This window comes from Lycorma delicatula, chromosome 13 (assembly GCF_047948215.1).
Source record: "Lycorma delicatula isolate Av1 chromosome 13, ASM4794821v1, whole genome shotgun sequence".
NCBI classification, from domain to species: domain Eukaryota; kingdom Metazoa; phylum Arthropoda; class Insecta; order Hemiptera; family Fulgoridae; genus Lycorma; species Lycorma delicatula.
Window position 1 is genome coordinate 28,127,540 of NC_134467.1, and position 27,545 is coordinate 28,155,084.

A 27,545-nucleotide genomic window follows, 5' to 3' on the forward strand; every position below is an offset into this window, starting at 1 on the left:
CTATTATACTGCATAGTGTTTCAAAGTTAATGTCATTTAATCAAGGCAGGTTAGATTGGAACTAAATTATTTTATTCAACACTTTAATCTTTTTCATAATTGCCATTAAATAAGTCATTATTATTATTATTTACAAATATAAAAATCAATGTTAGTTTGTCTGTCTATTCTAACCTAACTCGAGATATACCAGACAGATTTGTCTAATATTTTGCACACCTACACTTTAAAGTCCTGCGGTGAACATAGGCTAATTTTTTTTGGACATCCGACATAACGAAATTTAAAACGCTTTATTTCTTCCTTAAAGCTTATTTAATTTTCAAAATGACTTTGATTTTCAAGAAAAATTTAATTTTTAGCTAACATTTTTTTGAATCGATTTCGAATTTTGAAAAAGGCTGAGGTTTTAACGTACAGTTATTCCTAAGTTTTAATTGATTTAGCACAAATGCATATGTAATTTTTACGATTCATTCATTTAAAATTTTTTACAGCTGTTTAAAAACATAAATAAATAGCTGCTTTTGTTTATCATGTGTGCGTTACTAATTTAAAGTGTGTAAAGTATTTAACTATCATCTTTTAAATTCTGTGATCTTTTTTCAAAACATCATACCGTGCCTAAAAAACATTCTTCAATCGGGAGAAATACAAAAAAAGCACGTATGATGAAAACTGTTCGTGCGGCAGAGACTGAAGACGAAAGACAGTCAAGATTGGAAAGCTATCGAATACACACAGCCCGATCCCGTTCGACTGAAACAACTGAGTGACGGGAAATACATTTAGAAAGCGATCGAATACGCACAGATCAATCCCGCTCGACTGAAATAACTGAGCAACGGGAAATGCGATATGCCACCGTTACTGTACGGTGTGACGGACTGCACCTGCTTCCGGTTACTTGACTAATAAATATAAAATTAAAAGATTGATCACCTCGGGAAACTCAAGTAACCATATAGCGCGAGCGAAGCTGTGTCTGGGAGCTAGTTATTATTATAAAATCCTAAGACATATTTGAACTAAAACTCTATCAATGGCAAACTTAGGAAAGTTTTCAAACTCTTTACCAGCTTTTACTTTCCTGTTGAATATAGCTAGAATAGTTTTCTTAAAGGGTAACCAATTTTTTTAAAAATTGGTTATAAAGTTTTTTACAAATTTTTATGTTTTAGGACTTAACTAGTTTATAAAGCTAACAAACATGTACGTATGAATGTGAGTACATATGTGTGTCACAATGCTTTTGGCCTTATATCTCAGGTTTCACCAAGCCAAATTTTTTTTTAATTTGTTTCAAATATTTCTGTATATTAATTGATCATATTAATTTTTATTCAAAATCCATCTAAGGGGTGGAGGTATTACAACAAAAGAAAACAATTTCGATTTTCTTTAGAGCATTATAAAGAAAACTTTATTAAAGAAAATTTGTCACCTACCATATAATAAATTTAAAAAAATTAATCCCTTCCTTGAAGAAGTTGAAATATGTCTTTTTCTCTATCTCTCTTCGATTTAAATATTTAAAAAAAAATTTTTGAAAGAAATATTTACAGTTTTTTGTTTATTTTTTAATTTTACACCTCAGATCCAGAATACAGAAACCATTTTTTGAAAAAACAATTTTTTACTTTTTTTTTTTTTTTTTTTACTTTTAAGACCATAATGGATCACTTTAGTTCATTTTTTTTTTTTTTTTGATAAGTTCTTTCTTTTCTTACTGATTTGTTGTTTTTCAGCTTTTCTTTTTTGCCAGTAATTTCTAAGGGTTTCAGATCTCCTTATTCAGAGTACACCCGGCTTATTGTTTTCTTGTCTTATTGGATCTTGTTTCTTCATATTTTAATTTCTCATAGTTTTCGTTTTTAGGTTTTCACGGGTTATATCTAATTCCTCCACGTCTTTCTGTACTTCGTATAACCAGTTCAGTCTGCTTTACTCGTTCCAGAAAAGTTCGATTATCCGTCTGATAAGTCTGGTCTCTTCCGTTCTGAAAATATGTCCTAGACAGGAAATTCTCTTCTTTCTAAATTTATTATTTATCGGGATGATAGTTTTGTAAATCTCATCGTTTGGAATAATTCTCCAAATCCCGTCCTTTTTAATGTTTTTCCCGATGCATCGTCGTAGAATCTGTCTTTCAATCTTTTCCAGTTTGTCGGTAAACCTTGTCTGGTACGGTCCAAATATGGTTTCGCATCCGTAAAGTATTTCCGGTCGCATAACTGAGTTATAATGTCTTATTTTTGTGTTTATGGACATGCATTTTTTGTTATAGATGTTTTGTGTTTTTATTGCGGCTTTGATGAGTTTATTTATTCTTTCGTTCCAGTTTGGATTTTCCTGGAGATTGTGCGTGATGTTTTCCCCCAAATATTTAAAGTTTTCTACTAGTTCTATGTCATTATTGTTTATTTTTACTTTGCTTATGCATAGCGGGTCTCTCACCGTAATTTTGGTTTTTTCGTATGAAATTTTTAGACCGATTTTTCCTGCAATCTCTTCCAGTGTTGACAGTTGGTATCTGGCCTCTTCTATATTTTGGGATTTTTTTTTTGTCTTCAGTCATTTGACTGGTTTGATGCAGCTCTCCAAGATTCCCTATCTAGTGCTAGTCGTTTCATTTCAGTATACCCTCTACATCCTACATCTTGGGATGGTATCCCACATAATTTTGGAATAGTAGAGCTAAATCGTCCGCAAAGCCTAGGCGATTTACTGAGATTTTTTTTTTTTTTTTTTTTTTTTTGTCTTCAGTCATTTGACTGGTTTGATGCAGCTCTCCAAGATTCCCTATCTAGTGCTAGTCGTTTCATTTCAGTATACCCTCTACATCCTACATCCCCAACAATTTGTTTTACATACTCCAAACGTGGACTGCCTACACAATTTTTCCCTTCTACCTGTCCTTCCAATATTAAAGCGACTATTCCAGGATGCCTTAGTATGTGGCCTATAAGTCTGTCTCTTCTTTTAACTATATTCTTCCAAATGCTTCTTTCTTCATCTATTTGCCGCAATACCTCTTCATTTGTCACTTTATCCACCCATCTGATTTTTAACATTCTCCTATAGCACCACATTTCAAAAGCTTCTAATCTTTTCTTCTCAGATACTCCGATTGTCCATGTTTCACTTCCATATAAAGCGACACTCCAAACATACACTTTCAAAAATCTTTTCCTGACATTTAAATTAATTTTTGATGTAAACAAATTATATTTCTTACTGAAGGCTCGTTTAGCTTGTGCTATTCGGCATTTTATATCGCTCCTGCTTCGTCCATCTTTAGTAATTTTACTTCCCAAATAACAAAATTCTTCTACCTCCATAATCTTTTCTCCTCCTATTTTCACATTCAGTGGTCCATCTTTGTTATTTCTACTACATTTCATTACTTTTGTTTTGTTCTTGTTTATTTTCATGCGATAGTTCTTGCGTAGGACTTCATCTATGCCGTTCATTGTTTCTTCTAAATCCTTTTTACTCTCGGCTAGAATTACTATATCATCAGCAAATCGTAGCATCTTTATCTTTTCACCTTGTACTGTTACTCCGAATCTAAATTGTTCTTTAACATCATTAACTGCTAGTTCCATGTAAAGATTAAAAAGTAACGGAGATAGGGAACATCCTTGTCGGACTCCCTTTCTTATTAGGGCTTCTTTCTTATGTTCTTCAATTGTTATTGTTGCTGTTTGGTTCCTGTACATGTTAGCAATTGTTCTTCTATCTCTGTATTTGAACCCTAATTTTTTTAAAATGCTGAACATTTTATTCCAATCTACGTTATCGAAAGCCTTTTCTAGGTCTATAAACGCCAAGTATGTTGGTTTGTTTTTCTTTAATCTTCCTTCTACTATTAATCTGAGGCCTAAAATTGCTTCCCTTGTCCCTATACTTTTCCTGAAACCAAATTGGTCTTCTCCTAACACTTCTTCCACTCTCCTCTCAATTCTTCTGTATAAAATTCTTGTTAAGATTTTTGATGCATGACTAGTTAAACTAATTGTTCTGTATTCTTCACATTTATCTGCCCCTGCTTTCTTTGGTATCATAACTATAACACTTTTTTTGAAGTCTGACGGAAATTCCCCTTTTTCATAAATATTACACACCAGTTTGTATAATCTATCAATCGCTTCCTCACCTGCACTGCGCAGTAATTCTACAGGTATTCCGTCTATTCCAGGAGCCTTTCTGCCATTTAAATCTTTTAATGCTCTCTTAAATTCAGATCTCAGTATTGTTTCTCCCATTTCATCCTCCTCAACTTCCTCTTCTTCCTCTATAACACCATTTTCTAATTCATTTCCTCCGTATAACTCTTCAATATATTCCACCCATCTATCGACTTTACCTTTCGTATTATATATTGGTGTACCATCTTTGTTTAACACATTATTAGATTTTAATTTATGTACCCCAAAATTTTCCTTAACTTTCCTGTATGCTCCGTCAATTTTACCAATGTTCATTTCTCTTTCCACTTCTGAACACTTTTCTTTAATCCACTCTTCTTTCGCCAGTTTGCATTTCCTATTTATAGCACTTCTTAATTGCCGATAGTTCCTTTTACTTTCTTCATCATTAGCATTCTTATATTTTCTACGTTCATCCATCAGCTGCAATATATCGTCTGAAACCCAAGGTTTTCTACCAGTTCTCTTTATTCCGCCTAAGTTTGCTTCAGCTGATTTAAGAATTTCCTTTTTAACATTCTCCCATTCTTCTTCTACATTTTCTACCATATCTTTTTTACTCAGACCTCTTGCGATGTCCTCCTCAAAAATCTTCTTTACCTCCTCTTCCTCAAGCTTCTCTAAATTCCACCGATTCATCTGACAACTTTTCTTCAGGTTTTTAAACCCCAATCTACATTTCATTATCACCAAATTATGGTCGCTATCAATGTCTGCTCCAGGGTAAGTTTTGCAGTCAACGAGTTGATTTCTAAATCTTTGCTTAACCATGATATAATCTATCTGATACCTTCCAGTATCGCCTGGCTTTTTCCAAGTGTATATTCTTCTATTATGATTTTTAAATTGGGTGTTGGCAATTACTAAATTATACTTCGTGCAAAACTCTATAAGTCGGTCCCCTCTTTCATTCCTTTTGCCCAGCCCGTATTCACCCACTATATTTCCTTCCTTGCCTTTTCCAATGCTTGCATTCCAATCTCCAACTATTATTAAATTTTCATCTCCCTTTACGTGTTTAATTGCTTCATCAATCTCTTCGTATACACACTCTACCTCATCATCATCATGGGCGCTTGTAGGCATATAAACGTTAACAATCGTTGTCGGTTTAGGTTTTGATTTTATCCTTATTACAATGATTCTATCGCTATGCGTTTTGAAATACTCCACTCTCCTCCCTATCTTCTTGTTCATCACGAAACCTACTCCTGCCTGCCCATTATTTGACGCTGAGTTAATTACTCTAAAATCACCTGACCAAAAGTCGCCTTCCTCTTCCCACCGAACCTCACTAATTCCTACTATATCCACATTCACCCTATCCATTTCCCTTTTTAAATTTTCTAGCCTACCAACCTTTTTTAAGCTTCTAACATTCCACGCTCCGACTCGTAGAATGTTATTTTTTAATTTTCTGGTGACCCCTTCCTTAGTAGTCCCCACCCGGAGATCCGAACGGGGGACTATTTTACCTCCGGAATATTTTACCAAGGAAGGCGCCTCCATTGTTGCTATGTGAAAATGCAGAGAGCCACATTTTCTTGGAAAAAAAGCAGCTGTAGTTTTCCATTGCTTTCAGCTGCGCAGTACTCAGAGGACTGAGTGATGTTGATACGGCCGTTTAAGTCATTGTGACTCACGCCCCTAACAACTACTGAAAGAGCTGCTGCCCTCTTTCAGGAATCATTCCTTAGTCTGGCTCTCAACAGATACCTCTCCGATATGGTTGCACCTTCGGTCCAGCTACTCTGTTTCCCTGAGCACTCAAGCCCCCTCACCAACGGCAAGGTCTCATGATTCATAGAGGAGGAGATACTGAGATATCTTTTCCTATTTTAACGTTATCTTTATTTATTTTTTTCCAATCTCGTATTATAAATTCAAGGGCACAGTTGAATAAAAGCGGTGACAGTCCATCTCCTTGTCTCAGTCCTGTTTTGATGTCGAATGGATCAGATATTTCTCCCCTGAATTTACCCTTGGATTTGGTATCCGTTAGTGTTAGTCCGATGATTTTGACTAGTTTTGGGTGAAGCCCTAAATTTTTCACGATTTTTGGCACGGATTCTCGATGTACACAATCATATGCTTTCTTGAAATCAATAAAAGTCACTACCAGTTGTTTATTCCTTAGTTTATTATACCCTATAATTAATTTTAAATTTATAATTTGTTCTGGGCAGCTTCGCCACGGTCTAAATCCTCCTTGGTTTTCCCCTAGTTCTTGTTTCAGTTGGTCTTTGATTCTGTTATAAATTATTCTCGATAGAATTTTGGAAGTGCAATCTAGTAAGGAAATTCCCCTATAGTTGTCAGGGTTGGTTTTATCACTTTTTTTATGTAAAGGTTGGATTATTGCGGTTTTCCATTCTTCCGGAAATTCCTCTTTGTGCCATATTTTTACCATTTATTTGTGGAGATTTCTGTGTACTTTTTCTGACGCGTTTTTTACCTTTATTGAATGTTTCATTAGATTTAGATAAAACTTTAATAAACAAATTTGTTAAGCTTAACCTATATATGAATAATTTTAGAAAAACGTTTCTTAAAATTAATTCCCCCATCTCAAAAAATATATATTCTTTTTTTTTTTGTTATTATTAATAGCCAGGTAAGTCTTTATCAGCTTTTTTTAATCTATATAGCCTAAAAAATATACAAAGTAAATGTATTCTAATAAAAAAAAATCCAAATTACACAGTTATTTAAAACTATTTATTTAAATTATAGTAAAATTTTGACCGACCACTGTACTTATCTTTATAGCTATGATTCTGCAGTAGCAATAAAGCTTTAGCTGGATAAATAAGAAGTATACTCTTGTTGTATAAAAATTATACTTAAAAATAAAATTTATACCATAGTCCAATAAAAACTTATTTATTTACAGAAGTTTTCAGAATTTTTTTCTTTTATTATTTATTATTAATTATTATTATTAATACCTTTTTAGAGATTATAATAATTTCTCTTCTTTTACCATTTTTCCATTTTGTATTTCATAAACTTTTGAATATTCATTAGAGTTTCGTTAGTAAAATGACACTAAATTCATTTTAGCATTAATTAATGACAGTAGCTTGTAAACTCGTATCATATTTCATTGTGAAACTCTCTCTTTCGCTGCCCCTTTTATCATTCCCACTCACTCTCTCTCTCTTTTTTTTCTCTCTCTCTCTGGCCCACCCCCAACTTGTCATTTTATTATAAATCATTAAAAACATTTATATTTATTTCATAGTATTACTTATAATTTAGAAAATAAGCAATAATGTATACTAGTTTAACACATTCTAACCTTACCTTCCTGTATGCAATTTTGTTTTTAGTTCTTTTAAAAGAAGTCGTACTTTTTTTAATAACGATAGTCTTACCGCATCTTCATCTTTCGAATAATAAGAAAGAGATGCTGCAGCTCTCCTCCAAACAGTTATTTCATGTCTCAGTTCTAAATACAAATAACATATAAGTTAGTATATAATTTTCGCAACTTTGTACTAAAATAATAGTTTTAAATTAAAAAAAAAAAAAAATGGCCAATTATATACGATACCTTGTGCAGTTTTTTCTTCTTACTTTCCCGCTTCCCGCCATATCAATTTAGGAGGGAAAGTATTGTAATCGGTCCAATTATTTGAGCATACGTGGTTTTCACTGGACCTTTACGTTTTGACACCTCTCTCTTTTCCTGTTTAGCCTACGGTAACTACCGTTTAGATAATACTTCAGAGGATGATATGTATGAGTGTAAATGGAGTGTAGTCTTGTACATTCTCAGTTCGACTATTCCTGAGATGTGTGGTTAATTGAAACCCAACCAACAAAAAACACCGGTATCCACGATCTAGTATTCAAATCCGTGTAAAAATAACCGGCTTTACTAGGACTTGAACGCTGTAACTCTCGGCTTTCCAAATCATCTGATTTGGGAAGACCCGTTCACCACTAGACCAACCCGGTGGGTCTAACGTTTTGACACCTAAGGAACCCAAAAAAACACAAAAACCAGATGAAAATGTTCGCGTGTACGTGTATATATATGTTGGATGTTCACACCTTATATCTCCAGAATTACTCGACCGCACAAAAGAAATACCATATGCACGAGCGATTTAATTAAATCGTTGAATTCGATAAACAAAAAATATTATAACTAAGTAAAATTATATTTATTTTAAATTAAGCCGTGTATCAGAAAAAAGCCGCGTGATGGAAAAGTCCTACAAATGTGTTGTCAACTTTTTCAAACATTTAGGGTATGACATTTTTGTAATAAAAATAGTATCCCCTTCTCCCGCCCTATATGGTTACTTGCGTTTCCCGTCGCGATCAGGGGATATTTAGCTGGGGGTCATGGCTCACTTCGCTCGCCCTTCCCGTTCAACCAGACGGCTCTATCACTTGGACCACGCTGTCTGTATATATTAAATTCTTGTGAGAATAATAATGATAAATAGAAATGAAACCTGTTTTTTTTTTTTTGTCTTCAGTCATTTGACTGGTTTGATGCAGCTCTCCAAGATTCCCTATCTAGTGCTAGTCGTTTCATTTCAGTATACCCTCTACATCCTACATCCCCAACAATTTGTTTTACATACTCCAAACGTGGCCTGCCTACACAATTTTTCCCTTCTACCTGTCCTTCCAATATTAAAGCAACTATTCCAGGATGCCTTAGTATGTGGCCTATAAGTCTGTCTCTTCTTTTAACTATATTTTTCCAAATGCTTCTTTCTTCATCTATTTGCCGCAATACCTCTTCATTTGTCACTTTATCCACCCATCTGATTTTTAACATTCTCCTATAGCACCACATTTCAAAAGCTTCTAATCTTTTCTTCTCAGATACTCATATTACGCACAAGTGAAAAAAAATGTTCAACAATCACTTTTAAATTGAATAAAATTCAAAAATGTATTTTATTTTTCTGTCAAATAATTAAATAAAATGATTGTTTTTTTAAATAAATATAATTTTTTATAAGGATTTGTTAAGAAAATCTAAAAATAATACGATTCTAAATTATAATATTCAATTAATATTAAATAATCAGATGTTTCACGAAATTTATTATTTTAATTTTATTTTACTGTAATTTTAATTCATTAATACTTTTTTTCATTTTTTTTTTTTTTATTATCAATGAATTATTATTTATTTTAATTTTTTTTACAATCACGGGTTAATAATTATTAAATTGTTTTTTTTTTGTCTTCAGACATTTGACTGGTTTGATGCAGCTCTCCAATATTCCCTATCTAGTGCTAGTCGTTTCATTTCTGTATACCCTCTACATCCTACATCCATAACAATTTGTTTTACATATTCCAAACGTGGCCTTCCTTCACAATTTTTTCCTTCTACCTGTCCTTCCAATATTAAAGCGACTATTCCAGGATGCTTTAGTATGTGGTCTATAAGTCTGTCTCTTCTTTTAATTATATTTTTCCAAATGCTTCTTTCTTCATCTATTTGCCGCAATACCTCTTCATTTGTCACTTTATCCACCCATCTGATTTTTAACACTCTCCTATAGCACCGCATTTCAAAAGCTTCTAATCTTTTCTTCTCGAGTACTCCGATTGTCTAAGTTTCACTTCCATATAAAGCGACATTCCAAACATACTTTCAAAAATTTGGTCAGGTCATTTTAGAATTATTAAATTAATATGTTTAAATAAAAAATTTAAAAAAAAACTAAAGAAGATGAAGTCTGATTCGAATCGATGTGCCTTCCCTGTAAGATCCTTATATTTAATTAATTAAAATCTTAATTTTAATTCGATTGCAATAAAAAAGAGAGATACACAACTAGATGTTACAGCAGTGTTAAATCCAAAATGTTAAAATCCTACGGCTAATCGTTTTTGAGTTATGAGACATACATACATTCGTACGAACAGACGTCACGCCGAAACTAGTCAAAATGGATATTTCCGATGAAATATGAAAACCGAAATGTTTCGCGATCACAGTACTTTCTTTACTTCGTACAAGGAAGTAAAAATGGTGCAGCCAGTCAAGTCGTACATTCAGTATTAGAGGCTGTGCTATAGTTGAGTCGCTGCGCCTTACACCAATGCAACCCTTACTTACTTACTTTCTCCTGTTTAGCCTCCTGGAATCACCGTTCAGGTGTTACTTCAGAGGATGAATTAGGATGATATGTATGAATGTAGTCTTATATAATCTCAGGTCGACCATTCCTGAGATGTGTGGTTAATTGAAACCCTACCACCAAAGAACACCGGTATCCACGATCTAGAATTGAAATCCGTATAAAAATAACTGACTTTACTAGGACTTGAACGCTCGAATTCTCGACTTCCAAATCAGCTGATTTGGGAAGACGCGTTAACCACTAGACTAACCCGGTGGGTTACACCGATGCAACCCTAAAAAAATTGAAATTCAGAAACACCCGATTATATTTTTTAGATATTTATTTGAAGATTATTTGCAAGCTAATTAACCAAAAGTAAAAAGGTAATTTAACCAATTAAAAGGTAAAAAGTTAATTTTTTTAGAGGTGTCTTTTTTATAATTCTAAAATTGTGATATGGTTCTCTTAAACATTAGAAATTAATTTTCAATTTTTTTTTACACTATTCTTTTTCATTTGTATAATATTTTTTCACGTACTTTCATAGAGATTTCTGCTGCTTCGGGATAGATCTTTATTAAGAATTAATTTAACAAATAATTAAAACATTGAAATTATTAATAGTTCAGGCAGTATCTATTTTGGTTTAAACTTTTTCTCTATGATCACTAATTGTTGCTTTAATGCCTCTGGAATATCATCAGAAGTGATTATTTTGTTATGCGCTAGTTGAAAAAGATGTGCTTAAATGTTTATTAAACAAAATGTAAAAAATATCCATTTCTTTTTTTCTCTTATTACCCTAGATAACTATAACTGTTCATTTTAGAGAAAAGATTGAGAGAGAAAAAAGTTTTTTTTTAATTTTACACACAATATCATTGGTTGCAAATCGAAAATACGTTATTATTGATGCAAAAATATCAATAACTGTAAAAAAAATAAATAATAGGATTTTTGGGGAATTTTTTCAAGTACTTATACGTAGAACCTTCAGGTTTTTCCTTAAAGAACTTTTTTACATGACAAAGTAACATGCAAAATTTCAACAAAATCAGTCTGACAAGTTTTTGCACAATAATTTGCAATCCAGAACCAGAACCAGAAATAAAGTCTCTAGATACTTTAAAATTTAATCTTTAATACTTTAATTTAAAAACTGTGGCTCCAATCGTTTTTGAAAATACAGTAGTTAATAGTGATCATTATTATGCTGTTTTAACCAACTTCATTAGTCAGATAATGAAAGTTGATATCAATCACAGACAATTCCAACAAGAAGGTGTCACAGCGCACACAGTTAACAGGTGAATGGTTTTTTTATAAAATGTAAGTGAATGAATCATTTCAAGGGGTTTGTGTTCTGCATGATTGCCCAATCTGATTCTCCCAGATTACTTTCTACGAGTGGCAGTGAAGCAAGCAGTGTATACCAACAGACCATGCACAATTTATGAACTAAATATCAATAATGGCGTACATATGAAACATTCCAATATATCAACTGATTAAAGTGTTTGAAAACAAATTGAAACATGTGCAATGTTGTATTGTTGTTGGAGGAGGTCTTTTCAACACCTTTTATAAACTATTCCACAGTTATTGTAATATTATTTTCTATAAAATAAGATATAAAAATAGAAAGTAATAATTAAGAAAGTTTTCTCATTACACTTCTATAATTCCAATGCACAAAAACTTTCCAAACACATTATACTTTCAGTTTCATCAGTTGTTTTCTAACTTTGATTCAAACCTAGAACTTTCCGGATGAAAGATAATACCACTCTACCAGGGTGGTAACAGTTCCTTAAAGTTTTCAATATTAGCATTCTTTACAAAAACCAATATTTACGTATTTTATTGTAATAATAAAATTTTGTTACCTTGTACATCTTGTGGTTCAGCAAAACGCAACACATTCATATTTCTGAACATATAACGCAGTAGAATGTTGACACAAAGCATAACAATTATTAATGGTATACTAGTGTGACAAACAAATGTATAAAAGTTTACGCCCTGGAAAATAAATTTATTTTTATATTCATATTGTTTTTTTATCGTTTTTAGAGTTAAAACTTTTATTTCTTAAGTACATCTTCAGTAAGAACTTTTAAGATTAATCGTCAAACAAAGTTCAACAGGCCAATTGCCAATTATCAGAGGTACTAATTTTCTTTTCTTTATTTTGCCTTTTTTTTAACAACGCTTTCTTTACATTTATTCTAATCTCATTAATTTTTTTATTTAATTAAATTAACTAACATTAACTTTTTATATTTATTTTATTTTAATGTTACGTTGTTATTTACGTAATTAATTTATGCACAAAAAGTTTTTACATTTGTAATATTATATAATTAATTATATATTATAACCTGAATAAACTCTAAATATTGAATATTATTTTAATATTAATAAGTTGCATTACTATATTGTTATGCAATATAGTAATGCATAAAAAAAAGTTGCATTACTATATTGTTAAAGTTCTTAAAACGGGTTATGTTAACATAACACCAGCGTATACTACAAATAATAAATTAATTAAATATATTAATAATAATTATAATAAAACAATAAATAATAACGATGCTAAATTTAATAATATACGTCACATCCATATAATTTCATTTGCTTCATGAGAGACACTATCTATATTGATTAGCTAACAATGATTTTAATTTATACTGAAGACCAGTAATTGCTTTTAGTTTACAATCTTATTGTTGCTAATTTTTATAATTTCAATTCTGCTTTTACATTTGCACTACAGACTTATTGCGAATAAAACTATACTGGGAGTAAAATATTTTGTCTATCTCGCCAAACTATAAAATATAACATTGCTTAACAACAATAATATATTGGAAAAAAGAAAGTATGATTGCTCTAAAAATCAAGAAAATATTTCAACATGATTTGTTTTTTTTATAAAAATAAATAACTAAGCATTTATCAGTTGATAAATGTTTTTCATTATATCAGCTGCCATATAAATACTGCTATTAAGTCTTAACAATCTTCCTACCAAGTACCATTGGATGCTATGGCTGCCCCTCAAATCCTGGAATCCTCAACAAAGAAAATCTAGTAGGATTGGCAAAACTGTTAATGGAGAAGAAGGGTTCAAGGATGAGTAGTATTAAAGGATAATCTCTTTATCAGAGTAGTTTACTCTGATAAAGAGATAATGGCACCCCACCCACTGATAACATGCTTGACTTAATGGCTGGTCTGAGTTTTGTTTAATTTTTTTAAATTGTACCCACTTTTGTTATAATATCCATATAAAAAAGAAGGTTAAATGTATTGATCTGAATATCTGCTGTATTTCAGCGCGATTGTCATATAATAGACAGCAGTATTTCAATACATTGAAGAGAGAGATAAATAATCACTTTGTTCTATACTTTCCTTAGGAAGTCTGATATGGGAAACTTGTTATTCTTTATAAATAGTTTTGTCATTACTAGTAGTAATCTACAATTCATATTATGGAAAAAGTATTAATATGGAATGAATCTTTAAAAATTCATTGACAAAAAAAAATTATCAAACATAAAGAAAGATGCTTAAAAATCAAGAAAAATTGATTTAATGCCATTTAAAATTCCAGTTAATAGAAAAAATAATGATACAGGGAAGAAACGTTAATCTAAAGTTGTGATTTTCACGATTTGTAATTACTTACAGCATTTATTACGTCTTCATTCATAGCTAGAATAACATTTGGTGGATCACCGACTGGTGTCATTGCACCTCCAATATTTGAATACATGATCATTGCCATAAGTATTGGCACAGGATTCAACTCCATAACTTCACACAGTCTGAAAAAATATAAAAAACAGAATGAAATAACTTAATATTTTTTTCTTTTTTTTTGCAGATGATTAATTCATCATATAAATTGGAGAATATATGGAATAGAAATTTTTTAGTGTATAAAAAAAATCATGCCTGACTAGGATTTGAATCTAGGACCTTCTGGATCAAAGGCTGAGATGTTACCACTCTGCCATAGAGGTAAAAATTTTTTTTATTATTTATTTATTTTTTTTTTTAACCTCCAGCTCCACCGTTAGGCATGCTTCAGAGGATGAGATGAATCATTTGTAGTGTGTGTGAAAATGCCATGCCTGACCGGGATTCAAACCCGGGACCTCCAGATGAAAGGTCGAGACGCTACTACTCATGCCATGGAAGCCGGCATAATTTTTTTTAATTTAAATTTATTTATTTTTCAATACATGAATATAAAAAAGAGCTGCACTAAATGATTATTAAAATAAATTATATAGTAAACAATACAATGCTCAAAATTCATTCACAAAAGATTTTAAATAAAATCTAAAACTAAGGGCATTTTGATTATACAGTCATCGCTGGTAGATCTGAGGGAACAACCCAACTCCCTAGGAGAAGACACCCGCCTTGTGATGCTTCTGGTCGCCCCCCCCCCTGTTCGTAGCCATGATGGGCTTTAATGGGAAAAGATCTGAGGGAACAGCCAAAAAAAAAATAAAATAATGAAATATTAATTTTATTTATTAACTCCAGAACAACAGATTGATGCATAATTACAGTTTCCTGATGTTAGCTGAATTTTTTAGCATATGAAAAATGTCAAACCTGACCGGGATTAAAACCCAGAACTTTGTGGATAAAAGACAGAGATGCTACCATTCCACCATGAAAGTTGGTGGGTTTTTTGTTCATTATTAATGAATAAAAAACAGAAAGAATAGACATTTTTTTGAAAAAACCTAATTCATTACAAATACGTCAAGAATTCCCTGACTTCTTTAGAAAATAGGTATGGAAAAATTAAAACAGTTTAAATCCTTGAATAAGGTAAAGAATGAAATAGGCTATAAAACGCAGCCTTAAAAAATCAGTTGAATAAAATGGAATCAGTTATCGTATAACACAAAACATGTACAATGAAAGATTTTCTCTTTAAATACAGTATTAAGCATGGGAATTCATCCAGAATATTTGACGATAATGAACATGTGGGACAAAATTAGTGATTTCTTACAGTCTTTGACATGAAAAATTGAATAAAGTTGGTACCATTATCGTTTCTGCAGTAGTTTTTGAGAAATCTGGGGTTAAAACCAATAAATTGGGGTAAAAAACAGTGTTTTTTTTTTTTTTTTTATGTTTGACCCAATAAATTTGTTAAATGAGTAATAAACACATAAATTTTTTAAACAAAACTTGTAGAGAAAATGGTGAAGACTAGTTGAATAAAACAAAGAAAATTTAGAAAAATTAGAATTTTGTTTAGAAACAGTATGCTAGATCTAAGTGTATTATAAGTACCAGTTTATAATAAATATTCAAAATAAGCCTGTCGTTTTCAACACATTTCTTGGAACTCTTCTGGACTGCTTTTGTTGTTCTTTTTAGTTTTTCAGGGCTGCCTTTAAGTTACTTGGCTGCATAGATAATGGGGCCTTACAAGAATGTATTTTTGTTTTGTATACAATATTTTTCATCCATCCCCAGTCGCAAAAATCTAAAAGTGTTAGATCAGGCAATCTTGACAGCCAGGAATGTGGACCTCCACGACCGATCTGTTTCTCAGGGAAGTGATGATTTAAGTGAGTGGAAACGCCACTAAAGAAGTGGGGAGGTGCACCATCGTGCTGGAAGTACATTTTGTATCTCGGTGCTAGAGGAACATCTTCAAGAAAATTCTTCTGGAAGAAAGTGCAAGTAGACTTCAGTATTTAGGCGGCCAGGTAATGAGAACGGTCCAAACAGCTGATTGTGGAGAAGGCCACACCATACATTGACGCTAAATCGGTGTTGAAAATTGCGCTTTGTGATGATTTACTTCTGCCCTTCTATGCTCATTGCTTAAGTTGTTGACGCATCTTAAGTGAAATTTCCCTCGTCAGTAAACAAAACATACATAGAGTTATCGATTTGTATTCCACCAGTTACAGAACTCCAAGCGAAGCAGACCATCTCCTGAATGTAGATGTTAAATTGGCTGTTTATGATAAGAATAAAAATTGTTTTTTTGTGTCCTGCAAACCAACAAATGTGAAACTTCAATCTGTTTAGAAAGACATCATGTATTGACGCCTAGACTGCGCTGAACTGCATCGATAATAATTTCATCAATAACAGCTTCATGATGTACAGATCGTTCATATTGGTATGAATACTAGGTAGTAAATCTCTTTCCTGAAGATTGCGAAAAGTCGCGCTAATTGATTTGGGATCTGGAATCCTACTGCTTGAAAAACGTATACCATAATCTACTGCAGCAGCTGTAGCATTACCATTACACACACACAAAATGAATACCATATCAGCGTATTCCTCTGTTGTAAATAAGTACGGCATTACTTCAATACCAAAACTATCACGATCAAACCAAACAGAAAACCTTTGCTAACAACAGCACAGTTCACAGTACCGTATGTACTTAATGTACTTTACAGAATGATTTAAAAAATAATACAGTATTGCACTTGTTGATCAGCTGTTGTTATTTTCTGGGCAACTTTGAAGTGATAATTTTTCAAATAATTTATTGTATTTCTGTCATTAATTTAAAAAAATAGAATATTAACCAAATTAATATTGGCTGTAATAAATATTTAAGATTTTTTTTAACTATTGTAAAATATACTAATCAATTATTTTAACAAAAATATATATTTAATGGTCTTGTAAACACTGAATTTTTATACTAACCTTATTGAGACTGGTGTCATTAATAATGCAGTTGTTACGCTGTCAAGGAAAGAAGACAGTAATGCTGTGAATATACAGAGTGTATTAATCAAAGGCCAAACCTGACCACTTGTAGTCTAAAAATCAGACATAAAATATTATATATTAGTATATATATATATATATATATATATATATATGTATATCTCTATATCTATATCAGTAAATATATATAAATTTAAATTATATTAAATTCCTTTTATTTATAATTTTGTTTTATTGTTTTTTTTTCCATTAAATTATTAGTATTAATTATATGTTAGTGGTCTCTTTCCATTTGTAACTGGTAATGAAACAAAATTGTATGATGAAAAAATCTAAATGAAATGATAACATATGTGTATTAAAAAAATTTAACTTAGAAAAATTAAAGAAATTGGATAGGGAAACAATGGGGAAAAAACTGAGGTAAGGCCATTAAAGAAACTAAAAAGAGAACAATAAGGAGACTTGGATTACTATAATAAAAACAGTGGAGAAAGAAGTAGGCTATTTTAAAGGAAATAGAGCCAAAAAACCATGGGTAACAACAGATTGCTAAAAAAGATAGAAGAAAGAAGGAATATAAGAATAAGACAAGAGAAAATGAAAGTGCAATGTATTGCAAATTAAACAATGAGTTAAGGAGGGAAAAATAAAATACTGAGGAAAGGTGGTTGAAGGAAGAAGGTAATGTAATATTTAAGATGAAAAGTAAGAAAGGGCAAATACGATATGATAAATAGGAAGGTGAAGAACATTACATGGGATTAATGGAAAAGAAATGGTAAACCGACAGAAATTGAAGATAAGGATAGTAAACTGCTACAAGAGAAGAAAAAAGTAAGAGAAAGATGGAAGAAATACATAGAGGACCTGCATATGACAAGAGGGAATCCTGAGGAATAAAACAGAAAAAATGGAAGGTAGCTGAAGAAGTTAAAGAACCATTGATGTTAAATTGTGAAGTACAATAAGCAATTAAAGAAATTAATAAAATGTCGACTGGGATAGATGAACTTCCAATAAAATTTTATAAATACTTAAAAAAGGAAGGAGAGGAAGAAATAGTTGAACCGTGTAATAGGATACACAGTAGGGAGAATGGCCTAAAGACTTTGTAAAAGCTACAATGATACTATTTCAAAGAAAACTGGTTCCAGAAAATGTACACAGAACAATAAGTTTAATAGTCATGCTGCTGAAATATTGCTAAGAGCCCTAGAAGGCAGGGGAGAAAAATCTGGCTTCAAGAAAGGGAAAGGAACAGAGATGTCTTTGGGCTACTAAGGATGGCTGAAGAGAGATATTTAGATAGAAGAAAAAACTGAGTTTGTGTTTTATAGATTAAGAAAAGGAACTTGATAATCAAATGGAAGAAAATGATGGAGACTCAAAGAGAAAAAAATTTTTTAAATAAAATGGAGAGACAGAAGGTTAATTAAAGATTTATACATAAGACAAACAGCAGAAATTAAAATAAATAAGAATGTGACTGACTGGGTGGATTATGGTCAAGGTGTTAGCCAAGGATGCTGTCCACCAGTTTAGTCTAGCAGTGAATGTGTCTTCGCAAATCAGCTGATTTTGAAGTCAAGAGTTCCAACATTCGTGTCCTAGTAAAGGCGGTTACTTTTAAACAGATTTGAAAACTAGATCACGGATACCGGTTTTATTTGGTGGTTGGGTTTCAATTAACCACATATCTCAGGAATGGTCGACCTGAGACTGTACAAGACTTCATTTACACTAATACATATCATCCTTCTGAAGTAATACCTGATGGTGATTCCTGGAGGCTAAATAGGAAAAAAGTAAAGGAAAACTAAAGCAATGGAAGTAAACAGCAAAGAAGATTTAGCAGTAAGGACAAGTGAAGGAAAAATAGAAAAAGTAAAAAGTTAAGATATTTGGAAACTACGATGACAAAAGACTGGAAGATTGCATTAGAAATAAAAGGAAGAACAGTAATACAAAGAAAGTCTTCAGTAAGAAGAGAAAATTACTATATTGTAAATGACTGGATTTAGAGTTATGGAAGAGTTTAGCCAAATGTTCTACATGGATGTCTTGTAGAGAAGCAAATAATGGATGATAAGGAAGAAGAAGAGGAACTTGAATGAGATCTTTGAGATAGTATGGAGAAGGATGGAGAAAGTAAGATGGTCAGATAAACTGAGGAATAAAGAAGTAACGAACAGGATTAAAGAAGAAAGAGCATTTATGCAAGACAAATGGAAATTGCTTTGGACATGTTGTTAAAAGAAACAGAATCTTGACGACTGCATCGTATTAGTAGTAGGAGAAAGGAAGCAAGAATGAAGTTAATTGGTGAAGATTGGAAACTGCTATAAGGACAAAGGAGATGGGCTTGATACAGAAATGGATGGAGACAGCGGTAGCATGAGGAACCTGCCACCATTATGATGATTATTATACATCAAAAATAGAAATCTTTTTAATAATTTACGAGGATGGGCTGAAAGGTTTCCAGCTTGACAAAGAAAACTACTTTTTTTTTGGATTTTTTTGCTTTTACTTTTCAACATACTCCATAAAGTCTCACTCTTTTCAATGACAGTGTTCTGATGCAGTTATACCAACTTTATAATGTGATTTGTTGAGCTCCTCAAAATAACCATTTACAGTATTCCTCATTGCTCTCAAATCATTGTCCACCAAACCCAATTTTTAAGGTTAGGAAATAGGGGATAGTCGCTGGGTGCTAAATTTGGCGAATAAGATGGTTAGGAAAGCAACTGGAACTTCAGTTTGTTGATTTTATCAACAAATGTTATGACAATTGATGAATCTGGTGGTGCATAGTCATAGTGAAACAATATTTTTTTCATTGGATATGGCTGTTTTGACATTTTAACAGTCTCGGCTATCTCATGCACTTTTAATCTGCAGTCCCCCAGCATGATTACATGGATTTTATCTATCATTTTGAGAGTTGTGACCTAAATGGGTTGTCTGGAGCATGATTAGTCAACAGTCTTTTGCAACCTTTTTTGAATTCAGAAACACACTTTTTTATCATTGAATATGACGGAGAAGAGTGTTTTAGTGTTGCATCCATTTCTTGTTTGATATCAGGCAGTGTTAAACCTTTCAAATAAAAGTATTTTGTAACCATACATTTTTCCAATTTCTCCATTTTCATGAAAATAACAAAGGCGTCTTTTTCAATAGGCTGTCAAACCTAGGTTAACAGAGCTACTTACCTGAAATTTGGTATACAAGTGAGTGAAGGATAGTGCTGTAGAATACTAGTAAGAAATTAGACAAGCTGACGCAATCTATATGTCAGGCCAAAAACTTCTCACCCCCACCTTTATGAATATAATTCATTAACAAGTTTAATAATTAATTTTATTATTTTACTAGCAAATACTATCTTCCATGGAATTCTAGCTTCATTGCTTTTCGTTTAAAAGTTCTGGGTACAAATCCTTGTGAGGTTTGATATATTTCACACTTTTATTGTGTTGTTAGCAAATAAGTAATAGCTCTTCATTCGGAACTTTCTGGATTTAGATCATTATAAAGCTTTTCATCTTCAACATGTAATAAATTCACCTTTATTTCAATAACAAAACAATTGTAATTGGTTATTAGCTTGTTATGGCAAACGAGAATAAATGAATAAATATATGGCAATTACATCCTTGAAATGTATACAATTATCTTTTTCAAGTGTTTTTGAATATGATATTTTTTTTAAACATAATCAAGTCTTAAATATTTATATAGGTCCAGGAACACCTAGCATTGGAATGGAGGCCTATCCAGTCAGTTGATGACTCCTGGCAGATTGTCAAGAGTCTTGTGATCTCATATAATGAGAATGACACAGATTCACTTTGATCAAGGTGGATTCTGCTACTAATCAGATACTTCGAAAAAAGAAGAGATGGTCTAAAAGGTAAGCCATGCTTTTTAAATATTTGCGATATATATTATAATTTGATCTATGAATCATGTTATCAATTAATATATTTAGAACTTACTTATTTTATGTTAATTTCAGATGTCTTGATACATATGAAAGAAAGTTGACACAGCAGATCTTTGTTCTATACCTTGTACAAAGGTTTTAAACAACCTTGCCTTGTAGGATTTAATTTAATCACAATAACTATATACTCCAGCAAGCATTTTAAGTAATAATAATAAATAAATATTTTTTACTGATCAGTACATAGTTATACACTACATAGGAATGGATAAATATGCACAGAAAAACTCCCACAGAATTTTCCTGGATAAATCAAGGAAAAATCATGGTAAAACCTTGATCAGAGTCCAGTACATTTGATTTGTATTATAGCAGACCACGAAGATATGATCAACAGTCATAGGCAGCTGGTTATATATCACTGTTATGAAAAATGCATGTTCATTTCTATGTTTATATTGAAAAGAAGCAATTCTTATCTTTTCAATGTCAGATGTTTAACTTTTTTTTTGTGAATAAGATATTTAGCGACTTATTTTGTTGTTGTTTGCCCACTTATGTTTACGCAACAGCAGTGTTCTTTGTCACACCATTTAAGAAAGTGATAAATATCTTTCTCGAAGAAATATATAATAACAGTGTATACTTAATGTTAAAATAAAACTTAGGCCAGACTTTAAATTAAAACAAATTTTATGTAAAGGAAAATTTCTTATATCTCCCAAAAAGTAGTACCAGAATGGCATTACAGTATCAGTATACCACTTATCAGAGTAGCATCACAAAATATACAATTTATTTTAAAATAAAAAATAGATGTACTTAAAATCCATGTTGAATTATTTAAAATATAAAAAACAATATAGTGTTACGGTAAATAACTAAAAAATTAAATATAAAAAATAACTAAAAAATAATTCACAGTTCAGCAGGTCAAAATAATTAATGAAAATTAACTCAGCACGTATTACATAGATGTCAAATGAGATCCCGAAAATTTAGGTTTTATAAAATTTTTATTATTTTATAATTCATTTACAGTGTTTCTATAAAAGAACAACTTTTAACTGTATTTTGAAGAAACTGATAGGATAACTTTTTTAAATGGTTGAGTAATTTATTAAAAATGGTAATTTTTTTTTGTTTTTTGTCTTCAGTCATTTGACTGGTTTGATGCAGCTCTCTAAGATTCCCTATCTAGTGCTAGTCGTTTCATTTCGGTATACCCCCTACATCCTAAATCCCTAACAATTTGTTTTACATATTCCAAACGTGGCCTGCCTACACAATCTTTTACTTCTACCTGTCCCTCCAATATTAAAGCAACTATTCAGGATGCCTTAGTATGTGGCCTATAAGTCTGTCTCTTCTTTTAACTATATTTTTCCAAATGCTTTTTTCTTCATCTATTTGCTGCAACACCTCTTCATTTGTCACTTTATCCACCCATCTGATTTTTAACATTCTCCTATAGCACCGCATTTCAAAAGCTTCTAATCTTTTCTTCTCAGGTACTCCGATCGTCCAAGTTTCACTTCCATATAAAGCGTCACTGCAAACATATACTTTCAAAAATCTTTTCCTGACGTTTAAATTAATTTCTGATGTAAACAAATTATATTTCTAATTGAAGGCTCGTTTTGCTTGTGCTATTCGGCTTTTTATATCGCTCCTGCTTCGACCATCTTTAGTAATTCTACTTCCCAAACAACAAAATTCTTCTACCTCCATAATCTTTTCTCCTCCTATTTTCACATTCAGTGGTCCATTTTTGTTATTTCTACTACGTTTCATTACTTTCGTTTTGTTCTTGTTTATTTAAAGGAGGATGGTTCTTGTGTAGGACTTCATCTATGCCATTCATTGTTTCTTCTAAATCCTATTTACTCTCGGCTAGAATTACTATATCATCAGCAAATCGTAGCATCTTTATCTTTTCACCTTGTACTGTTACTCCGAATCTAAATTGTTCTTTTACATCATTAACTGCTAGTTCCATGTAAAGATTAAAAAGTAACGGGAATAGGGAACATTCTTGTCGGACTCCCTTTCTTATTACGGCTTCTTTCTTATGTTCTTCAATTATTACTGTTGCTGTTTGGTTCCTGTAAATGTTAGCAATTGTTCTTCTATCTCTGTATTTGAACCCTAATTTTTTTTTTAAATGCTGAACATTTTATTCCAGTCTATGTTATCGAATGCCTTTTCTAGGTCTATAAATGCCAAGTATGGGATAAAAATGGTAATGGAAGCATAATAATCCCTCTCTGGTAAACCAAAGTATTGTTCTGAGTTATACAGAAAATAATTCTTTAGGTGGTTTGGTAAAGGTGGATATTGTTATTTTTTAAGAATAAGTGACCATTCTTTTTAGTAAAGAAATACCTTATATACAAGCACAGCTAGATAATCAAATACACCACTCTTTGAAAGTATTGCCACAAGTACCATCATTGATGATAACAAAAGTAATGTTTCTACATCTATCCATGTTACCAGTTCCATTTTTGTTGGTCTCTAAAAAAAAATGTTTAAACAAATTATTTAATATCTCAACACACCTTTTTCATATAAAAACACATAAAAAAACATTCTTTAATAAATATATGCAAGCCTAATCAAAAAAAGATTGCTCAATTTGCCTTCATTCTGAAAGTTGTGCAATTCCTTATAAAAAAATCTTTATGTCATCTTACAAAATCAAAAAATTTGCAAATTTTTATGATCTTTAAATTACATTTATAGAAAATTTATCAGTAAGATAAACTATCAGAATTGTATGGCATCCAAAACAAAATCTTATTTTTATATTAGAATATTAAAAATAAAGCATGTATAATAATTCTTAAATTAATACATAATGGCATACCAAAGCGTTATATTTTAGGTCCTCTTTTATTTCTTGCATATATCAATTTGCTTAGCAATGTACCAAGTAATAAATATTATATACACATATGAAATAACAATTGTATATACTGATCTTTCAAGCTTGGTTGTAAAAAATATCCTAAAAATGAATCTTAAAATTACTGAAAAGTAGTTTAACGATTACATCTTCATATAATGTATATGTGCCTTGTTACTATCACTTTTCAACATGAATTAACGTCCAGTTGTTCCATTGTGATGAATTTCAACTTTTAACTCCAGATTTGTCCCATGAATTGGATAACTTTCATAAAATTCTATTTTTCTTGATTTTTTAAAAAGGTATTTGCCAAAATGGATAATAATGCCCTACTAAAAAATTTACAATCTGTTGGGTTATAAGATAACCTGTTAACCTTCTTTGAAAGTTATTTGAAGGGACACCTTGTATGTCTCCTTAAAAAATGAAGTATCTAGATCATTAATTAGAAACTCATGAATTCCACAGAGCAGCATCTTGGGCCCTCTACTTTTTCTGATATTTATTAATGATTTATCTTTGTCTTTCAATAAATTTAAATGTTTATTGCTTGTTGATGACATGAATATTTGTAGACAAGGTAATTATTACGAGGCTTTAAATTAATGTAATTAATCTAACAGCTTGAAGTTTAAAATAAGTTACAATTAAGTATAAGTAAATATAAAGTATTATTAGTTTACTCTTAAACGATAACATATACAATAAACAACTTGAAATATTTTTATAAGTAAAAGGTCTTGGAGTATTGCTCGATCATTGTCTGCATACCAAACATATGTATCTAGTAACAGCTAAGGCCAATAGAAATCTTTTTTTTAATAAGAAATATATAAACATTCTCTCATTACTGGCATTATAGTAAGTAGTTCAGTATTCAGGAGTGCTGTAATGTACAGGGCAATTGTATAAATCCTTATCAACAGAAGTATATTTATAAAATTGAGATTATTCAAAGTAAATTTTTAGGTGTCTGTACTTTAAAAAATGTTGTATTATATGCCCTTTGGACTATTCAGTTGAGCGCTTAAGGAATATATTCTTCATCACTTTTTTGCTGATAAAATGGAAAGTTTTCTCCTTGATGATAATTTATAAATCTTTTGATAATCAGATCAACAATCCTGCTGTAATTAATTTAATAAATATGTCAAGGTCATTAATAACAATTTTTTTTTAATCTATTGTTGTATATTTACAAAACAAGAATGATGCATTTTAACGGATTACTTTTTTGTGCATATGTTTTGCATATTTGAGAAATAATGAAAGATTTAAACCCTTTTGTTAAACAGTTTTTCTTAAAATTTGTTAAATGTTATAATGTGCTCACAGAATATATATTGGACCAAGTATACTTCTTTCTTTTTTTTCCTGTTTAGCCTCCGGTAACTACCGTTTAGATAATACTTCAGAGGATGAATGAAGATGATATGTATGAGTGTAATTGAAGTGTAGTCTTGTACATTCTCAGTTCGACCATTGCTGAGATGTGTGGTTAATTGAAACCCAACCACCAAAGAGCACCGGTATCCACGATCTAGTATTCAAATCCGTGTAAAAATAACTGGCTTTACTAGGATTTGAACGCTGGAATTCTCGACTTCCAAATCAGCTGATCTGGGAAGACGCGTTCACCACTAGACCAACCCGGTGGGTGGACCAAGCATACTGATTTTAATTTTCTTTTTCTTTTGTTTTACAGTTTTAATAAATAAATTTGAATAAAATTAAAAAAGTAAATCATTAATTATTTTAACTTTTGATGAAGATCTTAGCGATGGATGATTCCTCTTGGTGGAAAGAGATTTATTGATGGTCCTAATATTACATTTTTAGGATCATCAATAAATTTCTTTCTTTTGAGTTTGAGGTTACAATGGGAGTTCTAACTTCCCACAGTTTTTTTCATTCAGTGTAAACTTACTTTCAAAGGTATATATACAATTGTTTAATTTCAAATCAAAATAAAATAATATATAAAATGGCTTTACTAATGGTTTACTGTAGTTATGTTTATCTGCTTTTGATTTATTGGGTGGTTATTTAGAATATGCTATTTTGCTGTTGATGCTATTTTTTTTCATTCATAAAATTAAAAAACAACAATTTTTGTTGTTAATAATTAGTGTAATGGAATAAGTTTACAAGATACCTTCATTGTTATTATAATAAAAGTTGGGTTTTTTTAATATATCAGGATTAATTTTTATTTTAAGCTGAAACTAACACATTTTAAATACTGTTGTATTCATTTTTCTTATACCTAAACTGCATAAATTGCCCTACTACATTGCTTAGGCACACAACCTTTATTAGTTCATACATCGAGGTCTTGCATTTCTATAATAATTGTAATATTTGAGGTAAATTTTGCCGATATTTATGGTGTAGCGGTAGCGTCTCAGCCCTGAACCCCGAAGGCCCTGGGTTCAAATCCTGATCACGCATGTTATTTTTCATACACTAAAAAATTTCCATTTCATATTTTTGAACAAAAGCTTTGAGCTTGTATGGTGACTTAATCATCAAAAAAATTGCTGAATTGAATTCCCTGCAAATAGTCAAGTATCATCAGTATAACTTTTTATCATTCTTAAAGGTTGTGCAACTTTGCTGTCCAGTTTTTAATCTTTACTGTAATAAAAAACCAGCCATATCACGTACGACGACTAAAGCAATCATATAAGCTATTCTTCTGATGAGCAGATTCCTTACATCACTATTGCCTCCCTGCAAAACTTTAATTCACTTACCATCCTTCTTTCCTCTACCTTATAATTTAGACCCATGGTTAGCATATATAACTCCCTCCAGCAAAGGGAGTGCATTGCATCTTCCAACTAGATTTCCATCAGGTGCATTCCTACTAGACCAAAAGGCAATAGTAGCAACAGGACATCTGTTGAAGGAATGGAGAGGAATCTTGATGGAGAAATATGCAAATATATAACTAGTCTCCCAATGTCAGCCCAAGTAACAATTTTCAATTTCATTTGTTAGGATCAGGATGCAATCCACAATTCCATCCATAAATAAAACTAATATATAACCAACACTAAGCAAAATACCCACCCAATAACAAAAAAAAACTCAACAGCAATATTACTGTTGTCCAGGTTCTGTGATAAGTAGGTGGATAAATGTCTCTTGTTATCCTTGTATTTCGTTTCGTTCATGTCCCATCCTTCTCTTTGTTATTATACTTACTCTTCATTCTTGACTTTGTCTATTTGCTTATTTTTCCTTCTTTATTTTCTCTTGTACTCTTCAACTGTTTTTTTCAAGATCTGTTGTACCTGTACCTCTCAAAACACGTCTAATAAAATTTCATTTTTGTCACTTGGTCCAATTTTTTTTCTGTCCATCTTCTTTCATATCTGCTTATTCAAAGCATATATTATTTTCTTTCCTTCCAAATTTCCACTTCTCATTTTCCCTTGTCCTTCTCTGTTAATATCTAAGGAAAGATAATTTTTATTACTTAAAAATGATATTTAAAAAATTTATTTTATCTATTTACCTCATCTAATGCTGCTAGTATCGCTATTGAAATAATTGCAGCAGAAATGGCGGCAATTGTTCTATGTACAATCTGGAAAAAATGAATAATA

General features: G+C 31.3%; 1 protein-coding gene across 1 annotated transcript in view; it reads right to left on the reverse strand.

Moving 5' to 3' along the window:
- LOC142333671 (P protein-like) overlaps nt 1-27,545 on the reverse strand; it is a 52,470-nt gene that overhangs the window by 16,936 nt on the left and 7,989 nt on the right. Inside the window, exons 4-9 of the mRNA XM_075381083.1 lie at nt 27,455-27,526; nt 23,406-23,537; nt 17,042-17,157; nt 14,016-14,154; nt 12,205-12,340; nt 7,518-7,662 (exon numbers count right to left, since the gene is read on the reverse strand). Coding sequence (XP_075237198.1) covers nt 7,518-7,662; nt 12,205-12,340; nt 14,016-14,154; nt 17,042-17,157; nt 23,406-23,537; nt 27,455-27,526 — 740 coding nt within the window. The remainder of the gene's footprint in view (nt 1-7,517; nt 7,663-12,204; nt 12,341-14,015; nt 14,155-17,041; nt 17,158-23,405; nt 23,538-27,454; nt 27,527-27,545) is intronic.